Source organism: Scomber japonicus, chromosome 16 (assembly GCF_027409825.1).
Source record: "Scomber japonicus isolate fScoJap1 chromosome 16, fScoJap1.pri, whole genome shotgun sequence".
NCBI lineage: Eukaryota > Metazoa > Chordata > Actinopteri > Scombriformes > Scombridae > Scomber > Scomber japonicus.
In genome coordinates, this window is record NC_070593.1 from 17,321,340 (window position 1) to 17,337,341 (window position 16,002).

Below are 16,002 nucleotides of genomic sequence, written 5' to 3' on the forward strand. Positions count from 1 at the left end.
CCTCTTCACTGGGCATCAGAGGAAACTAAGCATTTCCGTGTTGCACAGACACGTTCAAAGGCATTCCAGCAATGTTTTTGTTTGATGCATAAATTTAAGTGCAGTAAATAACAGCTACAGTATCTACCAAGCTGATTTAAATGTTTCTTTGAGACAAGCAGGGGGTGAACCAGTGCCAAATAGCCCCTGGCAGTCGAGTACCTAAAACACACCACATTAATAATGACAGTTTTAGAAAAGAAAAAAACACCAGCATGTAAGAACAAAACTCCAAATAAAAGTCAAATGGCGAGGCAAGCAAGCCAGAAAGCTGCAATCAGGGTGATAGACTGCTGTCAACATCACAGAAAACTAAAAAGGTTTGACTGAGAATGCTGGAAGGCACATAAACCTGCACATAAGCACACATATAGTACACACAAACTTGCTCAAATACTCTCTCACAGGGTTGTTCTCATACTCAGCAAGGGAGTTGGGTAGCACTTTGCTGGGGGTCTGCACTGTAGGGCCCGACATTGAGTTCCCAGAACAACAAGGATGCTCAGGCTTTTATAGGCAACGCTGAACTGATAGTGAGCAGCAAATGCAGAGGATGGAGAGGCAGTCTGGGACTCATAAACAGAGAGGTTTAAGTTTAAGTGCCCAACACACATGAAGGAGATAAAGCAGCCCAGAGCTCTTCAGCAGAGAGAGTGACATCATAAAATAGAGCGGCAGTAACAAGAGGGGAAGCATAAAGGATGGATGTATTAATGGGAGTCAGTTCATGAGAAAGAGGCAAGGGAAGTTTTACTCCAAAAGCATCCGCTGGGAGCAAGTGGTAAGCTCAGGATGGCATCATTACTCAAGACAGTATCTCTGAAAGTCTAAATATGACTCTAACTATTTTTATCCAACTGAACATCAATGAATGAATAATGAAGAAATGGCTTTTCATTACTTGTTTGTCAAAGTTCAAGGCACAACTCTGGTGTACACATCTCAATATGTCGATGGATGAGACACAAAAAGAGATTAGATGCTTGTCTGATACAAACAAAGGATGAAAATGTTTAATTTTTTATGTTACAGTATGAAAACAACAAAATAATCCACTCCATTTCCTGTGCTATTGTGGAAGTTACTAAAAGATTTTTCAGAAAAAGTCCCAGAAAAAAAAAGACCTCACCTGCCAATCCAAGACAAATAACACAGCCACTGTATCTTGATTGACTTTTCTTGGTGAAAATCCATTATAAAAAATCCATACAGCGGAGGTTGACCTTTTCAGTGTTCCACCTATTGAGAAATTAAACGACACCACTTTCCACGGGAATAAAAGCAACTTTGCTGCCATTCTGTAAAATGCATGTGCTCTGCTGTTTCCTTTAAAATGTCAGCAGGTAAATTGCTATGTCAAGTCATTCAATAGTGAAACAAAAAAAAAAGCCCACAGAAACAAACACTTTCCCCTTCTTTCCTTCTACTCCTCCTGTCAACAGAAAGGATACATGCTTCGGAAGGGTTTTTGGATATTTAATGATGTAATTATATAAAAGCTAAAAACTGAATGTGGTTGATAATATGAACTGTGGCATTTAATAGACTCTGGTGTAAGTAACCAGCAGCACTAAAAGGAGGGCACAGAAGGACTAAAAGCACACCCAAAGAGAGCTCATATTCTCACCATTTTCACCCTAAAGCTAAGCCCACTGAATACCAGAGTAATGGCACTGGCCAGTCACCTTCTCTATCACCTTCTCCATTAACCAGACCACCACCACGCCTGTGTGTTGGAATGAGGATAAAACACTGACTGTAATAATGCCGTCATAAATCGGATAGCGCTTAAGTTCAGAAAGATGGATGACTTCTGCGCCAAAGTGGAAAGGAATGGAGAGAGTCTGAATGTGCTTCATCGCTTTCTTTTTCCTCTGGTACTTACACGCACATTCACACATCATCAATACACACACTCATCCTCGCTCACAGGGCTGGACACTCAAGCATGAAATGAACATGAGCAGCATGAACTTTGACTGGCATTTTCACACTGCGCCAGGATTTATGGAGCACTATATACCTATCTGAATGAGCTTCTGACAATAAAGAATAGCCCAACGCACAGCTGGGAAGCTTAGTAAGACGAGCTAACGCAAACCATCTACCTATCACATCACAATCCATCTACTATTACACAAACACAAATAGAATCATACAAAGATGTGTGCACACTGTCACCAGGACACATATACAGATATATTACATCAAAGGACACCAGTGAGCTCACACACACAGCAGCCACAAACCACAACCACAGTCTGTGTTGGCTACTAAAGGAGCTCCTCTGGGATTTGACGGTCAAGGTTTTAAGAAATATTCATTTGCGGAAAGTAATTGCAAAAAATGTCCGATTCACTTATGTTACAAGATAATTGTACTTAAAAACGAACAAAATGAGTGGTTAATAATTAAACTTTTTTAAATTTGTTTTCTAATGCTTCAACATTAAACACAGTTCATTGCATTGAACACACATTTGATAGTTTTGTGTCACTCTTTGAGGGTAAATATTGCCAAAGAGAGGCAGCCTTCTGAACCAGCAGGTGAGAGGTACAAGCTCCATTTCCATCTGCCAAAGAGGAAAACAAACAAGGGAAATGTAAAGTCCAACTTTAGCACCATACTCCAGTGATCTACTGTTTGCAGTGAGTGAGGGAGCCACGCCTAGACAACCAGAGTTTTCTGTCTGCATATCCATCTTGGCATGGATACACAGTGCTGGCATTCTCTTTCAGCACATTGCTATAAGCCAGGCGATTTGTCTGCTACCACAAGGCCTGCTGTCAATTGAGTGCGTTTTATGGAGCCAGCAGGAGATTACCTCCAACTCAGTGCTCCTCAGTGTCTGTGTACCGTCTTGAAAATTTATCTCAACAACTATGTTTTTCCAATGCCCTGAATCAGACTCAATAATGGACTGCAGCCTGCCTGGATCGTACATGTCTCACTTCACCATGATATATGGAACCGAGCAGCAGGAGCTATGTGACAGCATAAAGCAAACATACACACACATACTCACACACACTCATTCGCAGGCGGCTCACCCTAAATGAACAAGTCAAACTGATTAATTCCCACTATTTACACTTCTTGTTGCATTTGTATTCGTTGCTCATTGACATTTCTCCCTTCCTGGCTCTGTTCTCATGCTCTACAGACCTATGCTCTGCTGTAACACTTCACCCTGTCAGCCTAGACTACAGAACCATTGTTTCATTTCAGTCTGGCTCATTGTTACACATGATCCTTCACCAAACAGCAGAAAACTCATTCAGACAAGTGCTATTATGCATGGCAATCATTCCTCAAACACCCTAACAATGAGAAACAGCTAAAGAATATAGGTGCTTTCAGAATGTCAGCATTACCTGGTGCTTCGATTCAAAGAATTCTGTCAAAATGATTGTTTACACAACAAAACCAGATCCGGGCCTCGGTTGCGATTGCCTGACTAAGTCACATTAAAACAGTCAGTAAATATAAACCTGTGACTGGCTATTAACAGGATTTTACATGTTATTGCAGTCACTGGAAATGACCACTAATACTAAATGTATATAAAGCTAGCTTCCATATTGCTGATAAACTATATTGTTTGAAAGAAGAATCAAACACTTAAATAAGCTTATTCACTTTCAGTTTACATGAGAAGACTAATACCAGTCTCATATTTGTCCATTAATTATGAACTGTCATTCAGGCGATGGTCAGCTTAGCCTAAGCTTGTCCATAAGTAATAAAACATGCCTGCTTTGACCTCTAAACCTCACTCTATGAAGCCTTGTTGAATTTTTACATCTGCTTTTGCACAAATTAAACAAATGAGATACAGTTTGGTAATAATTGAGCATTAGAGGTTTGGGTATGGTGATTATTGTACCCTTTGTCAAAGCCAGGCTATGTGTTTCCCACTGTTTACAGTATTTATGCTGATAAAGATAACCTAAACCTAAACCTTATCCTAAACCCCAAAGTATTCAATTCACTGCAATGTGAAACCAGAAAAAGCAGCAAATTCTCAAATTTAAAACCTGAAAGCATTAAATGTTCAACATTTTGCTTGAAAAATACAAATCATATTCTTTCTATTCGCTGTATTCTCATGCAACTCCCTGCAAGGAAGTGAATCCTAAAATGTCAAGCTGTTCCTTTAATAGAAATGTATGATTTTAGATTACATGCATTGCAACATTGACCTTTTTTCAGATTAATATCGTTATTCCACTTCTTCATTAAGAATACATCTCTTACAACAGGCCTAACCCTTCAGGCCAAGATTTACAGAGAAGCTAAGACACTCTCCCAAGCTTCATAACCTTGTGTAGCTTATTGCTTTCTCATCAGCTCATTATAAGATAATAGTACAGCTGGTCTCCTAAGTCACACACTTTAATTGAACATCTTTATTGAATAGCTGTTATTAAGGATAACAGGGTGACTTTATTTTACTTCTTTGAAAGAGAGAGGTGCTGCAACCTTTACAATAACTGAAGGTAGTAGAGTTAATTCACGGGTCTACGCAGCTTTAAAAAGCTCTGCTCACCTTGACAGGTAACTGAAGGAACATCTGGATTGCTCTCTGTAGTAGACATTACAGCTGTACCAGAAAGGGCCAGATGGCCAGAAGAGGACACATTCAGGTAAACTCTGTGCATATGCATGTGTGTCTATGTTTACGCATGAGTTCACCTGTGTGCACGTGCCTTTGTGTGTGTGTGTGTGTGTGTGTGTGTGCATCTGCTGGAAAGCCTCAGTCAGCTCCTGTTTCATCTTGCCCACTGTTGAGCAGTCAAGAACACAGTGCCACAGTGCAGATGTAAGAAATGGCAGTTATTCCTGCCGGAGAATTCCTCAACCTCCTTCGACAGATTCTTTCACTTTTCTCCAGATGAAAGGTGATGAAAATCAGCCTCACTGCTGTTTAGCACCATGCAGACTCATCAGCCCTTGCATCTGTGCACCCTGAACCCATTTCCTGGGGTCTGCCTCGTAGCAATTTACCCTTGCAATTGCGATAAGTAGCAGACTGAGAAGCAACAAGTGGGGACAATTCACTTTCAGCTCACTAAATTAAAGATGTAAAATGAAACTAGAGTAGGCATAGTGAAGATGTGGGCTTCATTCCAGAGTTGCCTGGAGGTTAGAAAAAGGTTTGTAGGCAGTGAAAGTCGGCTCCTTTGAAAAGCAGAACCAGCTGTGAAAATCTGGAAGCAGGAAAGTGAATAAGAAATACTCCACTCTCCACTCTCCACTCTCCCATAGCTGCTGTCAGGGCTGTTCCACTGTCTACATATGAAAGACCGTGGTTGCACTGTACAGTTCCCAGGTGGAGATAAAGGCTGAGAAAAAAGAAAATGAGGGATCCCCCCACCCAAAAAAAGAAAAGTACCCTCCTGCTTTCAACAGTGCATTTATGCAACCAAGCCTTTAATGTAATGCCACTGTACCCACTTCACTGCATAGTTTGTGGAGTTGGGTATTGTTAAAAAAAAAATGGAATACTAGTAAGACATTACCGAAGTTTTGGTATGAACCTTTTTTAGCATTATTCTTGTGATACTTATATAAGCATGTTTTTCAGGAAAACCCCTTTTTCATATTTCAAAAGCCCAAACTCTAAAATGTTCAATGACTGCATTTATACAGTACCTTCTAGTCTTCCGACCACCTAAAGCGCTTTTAAGCAATAAGCTACATTCACCCATTCACACACACACACACATCCATATGCATATGTAAGGGGCTGCAATGTAAGGTGCTCATCAGAAGGAGTTCTAATCATTTACACTCACACATCAGTGGTGCAGCCACAGCAGTTTCGGGTTCAGTATCTTGCCCAAGGACACTTCAACTGGAGGAGCCAGGACTCATCAATCTTCCAATTAGTGGACGACCCGCTCTACCTCCTGAGACACAGCGTCTAAGCCAGACATACAAGTCTCAACTTTACCTGAATACAGCCCGATCAGTTAATATCAAAGGTCAAATAGTAAGTAAACAAGCTAACAAAATCTAACCAGGCATTTGATGGCCGGTTTCAGTGCTTGAATGGCTTGGTGCCATGGAAACACTTAGGTAGGTACCAAAAAAACAACTGAGGTTCAATACCCTGACCTAACAGGAACAGTAAATGAATGAAACTGTGGAGTCTTGAGGTAACGTGGCAATGAACAGCTGCTGAGGCTCACAGATACAGTGGAGCACAGCAGCAGAGAGCCATGACTGATGTCTGTGGTCTCTGCACCACTTGACACCAGATTATTGCTCTGCGGTTTAATACAGCCACATGCCATAAAACAGAAGTCGCACTGCATGCAGGGATGAAGCGAGGGGACAGCTCAGCCAAGAGTCTCCTCTCTTCTCCTGTCTCGTCTCTCATCTCCTCCCTCTCTCTGGAGTGCATGCACTGCTGAGCAGGGACCCAGGCACACACATCACACAGGGCCTCAGGGGCTCAGGTGCCTAGAGGTGAATAGAATAATGTGGTCATCTGTTTTAAGTCTACGTTGGCTCAAGTTTCACAACTGAGGAGTTTTTCACACAGTCTTTTACTATCCATCTCTCCATCAGTCTGACAGTCACTCTGTCCTATCATCTGCCCTCCTGCAGCGAACCTAGCAACGTACACCTGTTCCAGCTCAGGTCAACCCCTGAAATCCTAACCCACCATAAAGACTGAGCAAACTGACAGAAAGGTGAGAGGTCAGTTAACAAAGGAGAAATGATACATCCCCCTAACTCACCCAGGAAACAGTAGCCAGGCAGGTAAATCTGCAATCTGCAAGACAGTTTAGCAACATCCACATCTTCTCTCCTTCTTTCCCTAAGTCTTCTATGCACAGTGCAAGAAATACAAGAAATGATCTTGGCCATGGCAACCAACCAGTCTGCCCCACTTCTTCTGTGATGGTTATACAATTAGGTAGGTGGGCAGGGAGGCTGAATGCATTAGGGAAATGTGCAGAGTGCAGGCAACATACAGTTAAAACATGAGATTCAATAAAGTAAAAACTAATTCATGTGCCCACACAAGCACACAACATGGCAGTGTGGATGATCATTTCACACACACCCTAACCAAAACAAACAAACCCACAGATCTTACAGTGCTATTGGCTTTTGGCTCTGAAACATTTGTTGCATGACATAGGGCATTGATTCATTTCCTTTGTTCAGCATTTCAAGAAACAAAAACTGATTTGTAACACACAGATGGATTCACTCTCTGCACTTTAAGTGGACCAAAGGTCAAGTGTAGAACAAAGCAGAAACAAATCGAACATGAATCCAAATTAGTCATTTGTGAGAATTACTGTTCACATAATTTATGAATTGAACATGAAAAACTGGCAAATGGCCCCATGGTACAAATTAATTCTTGCAGCCACATTCATAGTCACACTCATACACACCATCCATAATAGATTTGGACACATTTTGCATATATCAGCACTGAATGGTGTCCATGATTAGCTGGCAATTTGCTCACTCTATATGACAGTGAGTATGATCTAGACAGTGGCTTGATTAGTAGTAGTCCTAAACTCATTTTCTTGTAAGCAAAACCAAACCAACCTCCAACACCTCAACTTAACCCAAACCTGCAAGCCCTCGAAGGCCTGCAGGACATTCTCTGTTAATCAGTCAGTGTACTAGTGAAGCTCACAAGGTCCAACACTCCCATTTATATGTATTTATGAGCAGATTGTGGACTCTATCATTGACTCACAGTCTCAGCAACATACCAAACCCTGATGTGTGTGCTCTAAAAGTCCAGTTTATACTGATTAAGATATCACAACATCTGGCTGGTTTTACAAACCATGTAGTTTTCTGCAGTTTCCGTCCAAGCTGTAGGTTTAACCATGTAAATTCATTTACAAAACCATTGCAGACAACAAACACGCTAAGTATTCTTAGCTGTAACCTTAAAGGAATAGTCAGACATTTTCAGAAAGAAGCATATTTGGTTTCTGGCATAGAGTAAGATGGTGATGATAAGATGGAGAGAAAATGATAATATGTCCATTTAATGTGGCAGGCAGCTGGTTAGCTTATCTTTGCACAATGACTGGAAACTGGGGTAAGGGCCCTGTTGTCTCCAGGTAGTCACTGCTGAAATAGTATGGCATATGACCCATTGTAAAACAGTTAATTTACATTTTTACAGTTTTTGTTTTTATTCAAACAAACAAGATATAACATGTTAATTAGTGAGCTTCAGAGATGCTGGTAGGCAGATTTTTTTTACCATCAGACAGAAGCATGCTGGCTGTTTCAGTTTCTTGTCTCCGACTACGCTAAACTAACCAGTTGCTGCTTGTAGCCTTATATTCAGCAAATAGAGAGTGAATTTGAATAATAGCTTTTGCACCCACAATTTTTCTTTGAACCTGAGCTACAATGCACCTCCTTGCATATTTCATCAACTTAATCCAGCCTTTTTGGCTCCCATTCTTCCTAAATGTCATCTCTCTCATGGTTCAGGGGATACAATTAAGGGTAGCCTATTCAAAAAAAGATATCAAGTGACAGTGCTCCTGTCTAAACTGTGACTGAGGGGCTTGAGCTACTCTAGCCTGGCCACAGGCAAGGAATTATAGCCCTTACAGGTCACAGTAACTCCAGACTGCTGGCTTTATACAATCCCTAATCACCTATTATTGTAATTGACCCTCGTTTACTCTTTTGCATGGTTGATGGCACAGGCAAAAAACACTTTCCTCTCATTTAATCTCATCAGCATACACAACCAAAAATATTAAGAATCCCTTACAGACATACAAAAGGAGGATGAGCATTTATGAGCTAATGCTGGATCTAATCCAGCTGCATGCTAGTCCAATCTGTCTGTGTTGACAGACCTTGTGATTATAGTAAGGAGCTAACTGGTTACTTTGAAGTTGGGGATTAGGCAATCATCCTTCTTTATATCATACCTAGCCACTGCGTCCAGCCACATTAAGCCCAGTCTACAATTATTGAATCCAGACTGTCTCCTATTTGCTATTGAAGTCATTCTTTACTGGAGGTTTTAATGATGCAAATTAAGTAGGTGAATTCCCCTGATTAGATCAAGTTTGCAGGTTGTCAGTGTCTCAACTGATAACAATGTTTTTTAAGGGTTTTTTAATCATCTGTTGTCTTAATGATGTCAAATGTGCAAAGGCGCCTTTGGAAACTTATAGGTGGTAGCTCAAGGACATACAGTAATTTCAGCAAAATTAATTTGAGGCCCACCACACAATGTCATAAAATATTTAGAATTAGAAAAAGCACTGCAAATGATGTGTATAAAGGGCAATATAGTACTTAATATGTGCAATCTAAGTAGTTTTTTTTAAAGTTGTCAAACAGCAACTAAAGACATGGAAACTCTAGACACAGTGGTGCCAAAAGGATAGAAGGCATAAAAAATGTTAATATTTATAAGTGTTTTCAGTCGATGTGGAAGCATTGGCACACCAAAAAATAATTGAAGTTTTCTAATGCTGACCCAGTGATTTCTGTACAAAACTGTCAATGTGTTGCTGTGCTGAACTACAGTATGGAGGGGAAAGGCCTTCACTTCCCTCCATTTCTTGAGGGACGCACTGTAAGCAGGTTCTTTTAGACCCAAACAGGAAAACACAAAAGCTGTCTGGAAGGCTTCAGTGTGTGTGAATGGTGAACTTTCCCCACAGTAGACCTTATGTATAAAAGTGCATTCACTTTACACAAACACTCTTCCTTGAATTTTTATCTACTCGGGGCTACTACTGTATTCAAACAATAAGTTTACAGTCAGGGGGAGGGGGAGAGGGATGTCTGGGGACCAAGCCGACTTCCTCTTCACAAAAACGGGACTGCAGGCGGATGGGGAGGGAGGGGAAGTGCGACCTCGGGTAAACAGTCTCCGCTCTCGTTTTTCCCATGACAAATGCAGACACAACACTGGCCCGAACCAACTCTAGCAGGTGGTGCGATCCCAGACACGGCCACCTGACTCGACCCGTTGACCTTATTCCCCTCTATGGAGGAAGCAATTTGGAAGCGATCATCCATAACCACGTCCCTCCTATGAGGCCCAACAGGTGAGCACCTCAAACTCACAAAGACAATAGGTTTATTATCCCTCAGCTGGAGAAGCCCATGCCATAACCCTGCTACAAAAACTGCACCCTCCCATCACTGTTTGCCACCCCGGAATTAAGGCCCAATTTAGCCATCAACAAGAGCAAAATGGGGGGCGGCAGCTGAGCACCTGGTGAAGGCCACAAAGCACTGCTGGAGGCTCCCACACTAAAAAGGGGTGGTCAGTTCCCATGGCAGATAATGGTAGTTAGGTGGAGGTTTAATGTGTTTACAGGCTGGACTTACCTGATGACACCTGAATATAGATCTGATATGCTAAGACCCACATACAAAGATTAGACCACACATACAGATGTCTCAAATAGGGAGCCCAGGTGCTATAAAAGTGCCCCCTTGTCCCCCTGTATACCTGCTCCCCTATGAACATCAGGTGCTATGGGATTTGGGGTGAACCTTGAAGTAGCTGTAACTCAATCTGACTTTGAGAGACTCTCTCTAAAACAGAGCAACAAAGGAGGACCGACCTAAGGGCAAGCCCAACCCGCCACAACACACAACGGTCTCAGGGCCTATATTTAACAGCGGTGGGAATTGTGGGAGCAGATATACAGGAACACTTTCAATGCACAGCGAAGGTCGACTGGGACTTAACTTCCTCCTCAGTCTCCAACGTGAGCGGCTCGCTTATTTCAACCCCCTCGACCCCCCACACCCAACAACAAAATAAAGAGATAAGCATTGTTTAGCTAAACAATGGGCCACTTTCAAAGTCTGAAAAGCTTCCATTTTCACATCCAAGGCCAACATTTGAAGTCAAGCATGGCAATAAACAACTTTACAAGCAGATGGTGAGAGCTTTCTTGGTACGATTATAATACATCAAGGGGATCTTATTTAATTGTCCACATATACAACAGTGATAAGAGCAGGTGCAGATGGGCATGTAAAGCCAGAAGACATACAGTAAGTACAGAATAATAACAACAGCTGAGGAGCTGCCAATGCTGAAACCACAGTTCACACCCACTATCCTGTGTGTGAAATAGTAACTGTACAGCTCACATGAGGGCTTTCTGAATCTAACTTGATCCTTTTTAACGAGAAAAGTTGGGAAATTTAGCAATGTATTTCAGGTGATCACAATATTTCAACATTAAAGGTAAATAACTGCAAAATATTAAGACGTTAAAACAGAGGTTGGTCTAAAAAAGGTGTGAATAAAATGATTAGACTAACCTTCAGTGAGTTTTGGTCTGCCAGGGCTAGTGCTTGCTTCCTCAGCTCTGAGACTTTCTTCTGACATTGCTGGCAAAAGCCTCCCTTCTCCTCCGACTCAGAGATAGAAACCGACCCGGCGCCCTCAGGAGGAGGCCGGCTGCTGCACCGCGCGTCCTCCGCAGAGGGAAGCCTTTTCCTGGGGGTTGCTGGAGACTCTCCACTCGGACATCCCTCCACCTTCAAAAAAAAAGAAAGAAAAGAAAGCGTTTTGAGTTAACTGTGATAGTAAGAGCAAGTCAAACACCTCCAGTGCGTACAAGTAAGAAGGTGAAAGTGTTTGTGGCTTGCCAACCCGTTTGAATACACCTGTCCAAGTTCGCACCACAAAGATGCGACCTTTAGTGTAAGTGGAAAAGCTTCATGAGTAAAAGCAAATCACCTTTTCTTTTTCTTTTCTTTTTTTTTGTTACACTTAATCATGCAGTAAGACACTTACGGTGAACATGCGCTCCCCCTCATCAGGAGCTGGATTGCCCCCAAATGAGTTCATTCTCCCAGATCAAGGTTAGACTACACCTTCAGGAGAACGTCTTCGTCAAACACCAAAATAAAACGCAAGGAAGAGCCATAGGCAAGACCGTAGACCCGACTGAAGATTACCAGTCATCTGTCAGCCTGTGCTACACCAGTTGCTGCAGATCGAAGGCAACTGGTGAATGTGTCCCATAAGTTTACAGGCAGCGAAGGAGTTCTGGTGCAGGAGTGAGATCAGTGGTGCGCAGGAGGCGGTATTACTCCTGGAATGGGAGGGCTGAAGAAAACTTTGCTGCGCAGGCAGAGGGGACTATGTGAGGTTATCAAATGGACCGGCCTGCCGGTGTAGTGGACCGTGTGGAATACATATGGTAGTATATAGTGGGTTAACCCCTTTAAAGAAGACGTCCACCCTTTTACTACAAAGTGGCTTTATGAAGTTGAAGATCTTGAGCATTATTTTATACACAGTTTGGGATCTCTACAGAGACAATAATGTTAAGTTATTGAGCAGTAAAGTATTTCAACAAATTTCTGGTGCAAAATGTAAGTTAGCACTGCCGGACGTTAGAGAGGTTTGGGGGGTTAAAACAAGGTGGACAATTCTCCTTTAGGTGATCATCAGAGAAAACTATTAACACGGTAAGACAATACACTGTGACACTGTAACATCATCTTTAAGGAGAAAAATACTTTTAAAAAAATCATTATTATTTGTGCTCCCAAAAGATCACGAGACTGACCTTTTAGTTCAGTTCACTGTTATCACATCAAGCAGATTTTCTTTCAGTTAAAGGTCAATAAAAATTAGTTTCTTTATTCTGCTTATCTCTTTATATTCCTCCTTATATTAATATATCCCATGAAGTTGGAATAGAACAGAAGAGACTGTCTTTAAGATTTTAGTTTCAGCTGGTTTTACGCTTGGATGTGCACACCGTGTGACTGCTCTGTTTCAGTGCACAACTGTTGCCTCTGCTTCCAGGCGCGGAACGGCCGCTGTGTGCTGTTGGTGTTACTCTGGCGCCATCCTCTGGCAATAATGGAGAACAACATCTCTAAAAACTGGAAGGGTGGGGGAGCTAAGGTTAAATATTAATTAGTAAACATTTAATATTTCATGTGGATGATGTAGACGACAGTGGTCATGCGCTGCTGCCCTTAACATCTGAAAGGGTTTCTCTTTCTCCTGCCCTCAAACGATTTATTTGGAGAAACTCATCCTTTTGTCGTCTGACAGCACAACTAGTTGTAAATTATAGACAATCTAACGGGATAAGTAAATAGACTTTGTATGTTTTCGTTGTCATCTAAGGGACATTTCAGACTAGTTGGCATATTGGGGCTAATTATTTGATGCTGCATTTTTTTTTGAAATGGCACAAAAATATATTAATAGGAAACTAAAATCATAATTAGTCCTTATCTCGTCATATAAGAGCAGTTTATATTTTATTCACCAAATTCTGTCCAACGTTAAGAGACATTTTGGCCACTGGCGCTTGTTAAACAAAATTAAAGTTAATCGTTGGTATTTTATATGTTGGTCATTTCTGCAGAAGTGTTAAATAAGAGAATGAAGTTTTAGATCAAGAGAAGTGGTTCAGGATGCTGCGAGGTGCTGTTCAAGGTCCTGAATACCAGTGGACCGGAACCACGGTTGTCAAAGGCGCATCACTTGTCTCCTCATCACCACTTTTCATTTTAGAGGCAGTGGTCTCACTCAAAGAAAAGATTGTCCTTTTTTAGATAACCTGTGTGTCAGTCATCTCTCCAGGGTACTCTTACCTTTGTTTTTCTCTTTAGCAGGTGACTTGTAAATCCAAATATGATGTCGGAGTCAACGAAGATTGTCCCCAGGTCTATGACGCTGGGGTTGGGCTTCCCAGCTCCAGGGGACCCTGGTGAGTTTGGTAAAGCCATGTGGGCTGTGAACTTATATTAAATATTATTCCACTCCTCGGGGAACCTATTTCATTCGTGAAGCCATTTAATTCGTATCTTTCGTACCCTCCAAAAATATCCACAAGGTTTTTTAATCCGGACATCCAGTGACTCAAGAAGAGCGCTTACACGTGTGCGTAAAACAGCCACTCAGATTTCCAGTGGTCCAAGAAGACAATGAAGCAATACAATCCATCCGGTGCGCAAAAAGCTTTACATCCACTTAAATACTTTTTAAGCCATCCTGAGTCTGCGTGCAAGCCTGATCTTTCAGCGCTGCAAGTCTGAGAGCAAAGGAGCACCTTGTGCATCTGCTGCTCTCTGTTCTCCAGCCTCCCGCTCCCCCCTCTCTCCCTCTCTCTCTCTCTCTCTCTCTCTCTCGCTCTCTCAGTCCTGCTGTCAGACAGTGATGACCTGCTCTCCTACCCGCTTTGCTGGTGCGTCGTTTTCAGCCCACACGAAGATGTGACAATCCTGGTCATAACCTCTAATGGGAGATTCTCTGTAATATTCCTATAATACTCATGCAAGGACTTACAGTATGTCTTACAGTAATGACTTCATCATAGCGTACTCTATGGCATTTCTATCTAATAATATTCCTGCAGCATGGTTAGTGTTGCTGTTTGCAGAATTGTATTTTCATCATGAGGATCCTTACTCATTATGATGATGAAGAGCTGTAAAAGGTAGCCTTCTCTCCATTCATTTAAACCTGATTTGTTTTTGATTGATTTTATTATACTATATTGCAAGTTATCAAAATCAAGTGAATCAGACTAGTTGCTTTTTCTTTGAAATGATCATCTAACAATGAAACACTTATGTGACCCCTGAGCAGCTCTAAGGTGTTGGCAGCCATCTCTTCTTCATTGTGTACCTGAAGTCTAAAATCCATTGAGATCTCATGATTGCAGGTCAATATTCAATTAATAGCCTTCACCATTTCCAAAAGGCTGGACCTTGTTATCGCATAGATTGAATGGTTGAGGACAGCGGGGTAGTTTCATGTGGTGCAGGGGAGCCATTAGGCTATGTCGATGTAATTAGGCTGACTAGGCAGTGTTAAAGAAAATGTGAATACTGCTTTGACTCTGCATTTAGTAGGGAAAGTCAGTTGGAAACAGAAATCACAGAGCATTGTCAGCTCAGATTGAATGAATGAATTAGAACCAGTTTTTCCTGAAGCTGCTGAGCAGCAACAGAGAGACACACACTGTGGCGGTGATGATGATGTCATCCTGGAGCTGCTCCACAGACAGTGAACAGTGGGATAGTGTGACAGCACCAGAGGTGGGTGTAGGTGGTTTAGTTGGATAAGGAAACATTTTCTGATCAACAGCTAGCTCTAGGAATCAGCTCCAAAAACAATTACATCACCAATTCATGTCTTGATGCTCTTATTCCCAGAGAGAGGGCTGGCTCAATTTGCGGCAGCGGCATCTTCCGCGGCATTTCTTGCGGCACCCAGAGATGCCGCAGAAAGTGCCGCAAAAAATGCCACGGAAAGTGCCTACTAGCGACATCTAGCTGCGGCATCTCTGGGTGCCGCAAGAAATGCCGCGGAAAGTGCCGCTGCCAGCGGCAGCCAGCGGCACTTTCTGCGGCATCTCTGGGTGCCGCAAGAAATGCCGCGGAAAGTGCCGCTGCCGGCGGCAGCCAGCGGCACTTTCTGCGGCATCTCTGGGTGCCGCAAGAAATGCCGCGGAAGATGCCGCTGCCGCAAATTGAGCCAGCCCCTACTGTATTCCCATCTTAGAGGTTTGTGTTGTGACTCATATTAACTGGATACTAACACAACAGTGGTGCGGGAGATCATAATTCAATGCGGATTTCCCCTATATTCGGTGGAGACTTCTGATTTAGCAGAAACTCCAGAAACAGAGAATCAGTGTTTCTAAGCTTTAAAGTTGCAAGTCTTCAGAAGGAAAAAAGTTTTCATTTTTCAGCAGGTCAGAGATGATTGAATCAAGACTTAGATTCACTTGTAACAATGATGCTTTGACAGATGAGCAGAGGAGGGGTAAATCATTTACATTTTTAGAGATGAATAAATTATTTTTGATCCCACAGACTCACACGTGAAATCACACACACACTTATCCGTGAGAGGGTGGAGGCAGGGGTTGTCAGTAGAGCGATAATTACAATCCATAGTAAAGATGATTTACCACGTCCGTCACCCAT

The 16,002-nt window shown here is 42.1% G+C and overlaps 1 protein-coding gene across 1 annotated transcript in view; it reads right to left on the reverse strand.

Moving 5' to 3' along the window:
* kif26ab (kinesin family member 26Ab) overlaps positions 1 to 12,098 on the reverse strand; it is a 65,166-nt gene extending 53,068 nt beyond the window's left edge. Inside the window, exons 1-2 of the mRNA XM_053336294.1 lie at positions 11,834 to 12,098; positions 11,356 to 11,574 (exon numbers count right to left, since the gene is read on the reverse strand). Of these exons, the coding sequence (XP_053192269.1) occupies positions 11,356 to 11,574; positions 11,834 to 11,887 (273 nt within the window). The 5' untranslated portion in view covers positions 11,888 to 12,098. The remainder of the gene's footprint in view (positions 1 to 11,355; positions 11,575 to 11,833) is intronic.
* Positions 12,099 to 16,002: the final 3,904 nt, after the last annotated feature.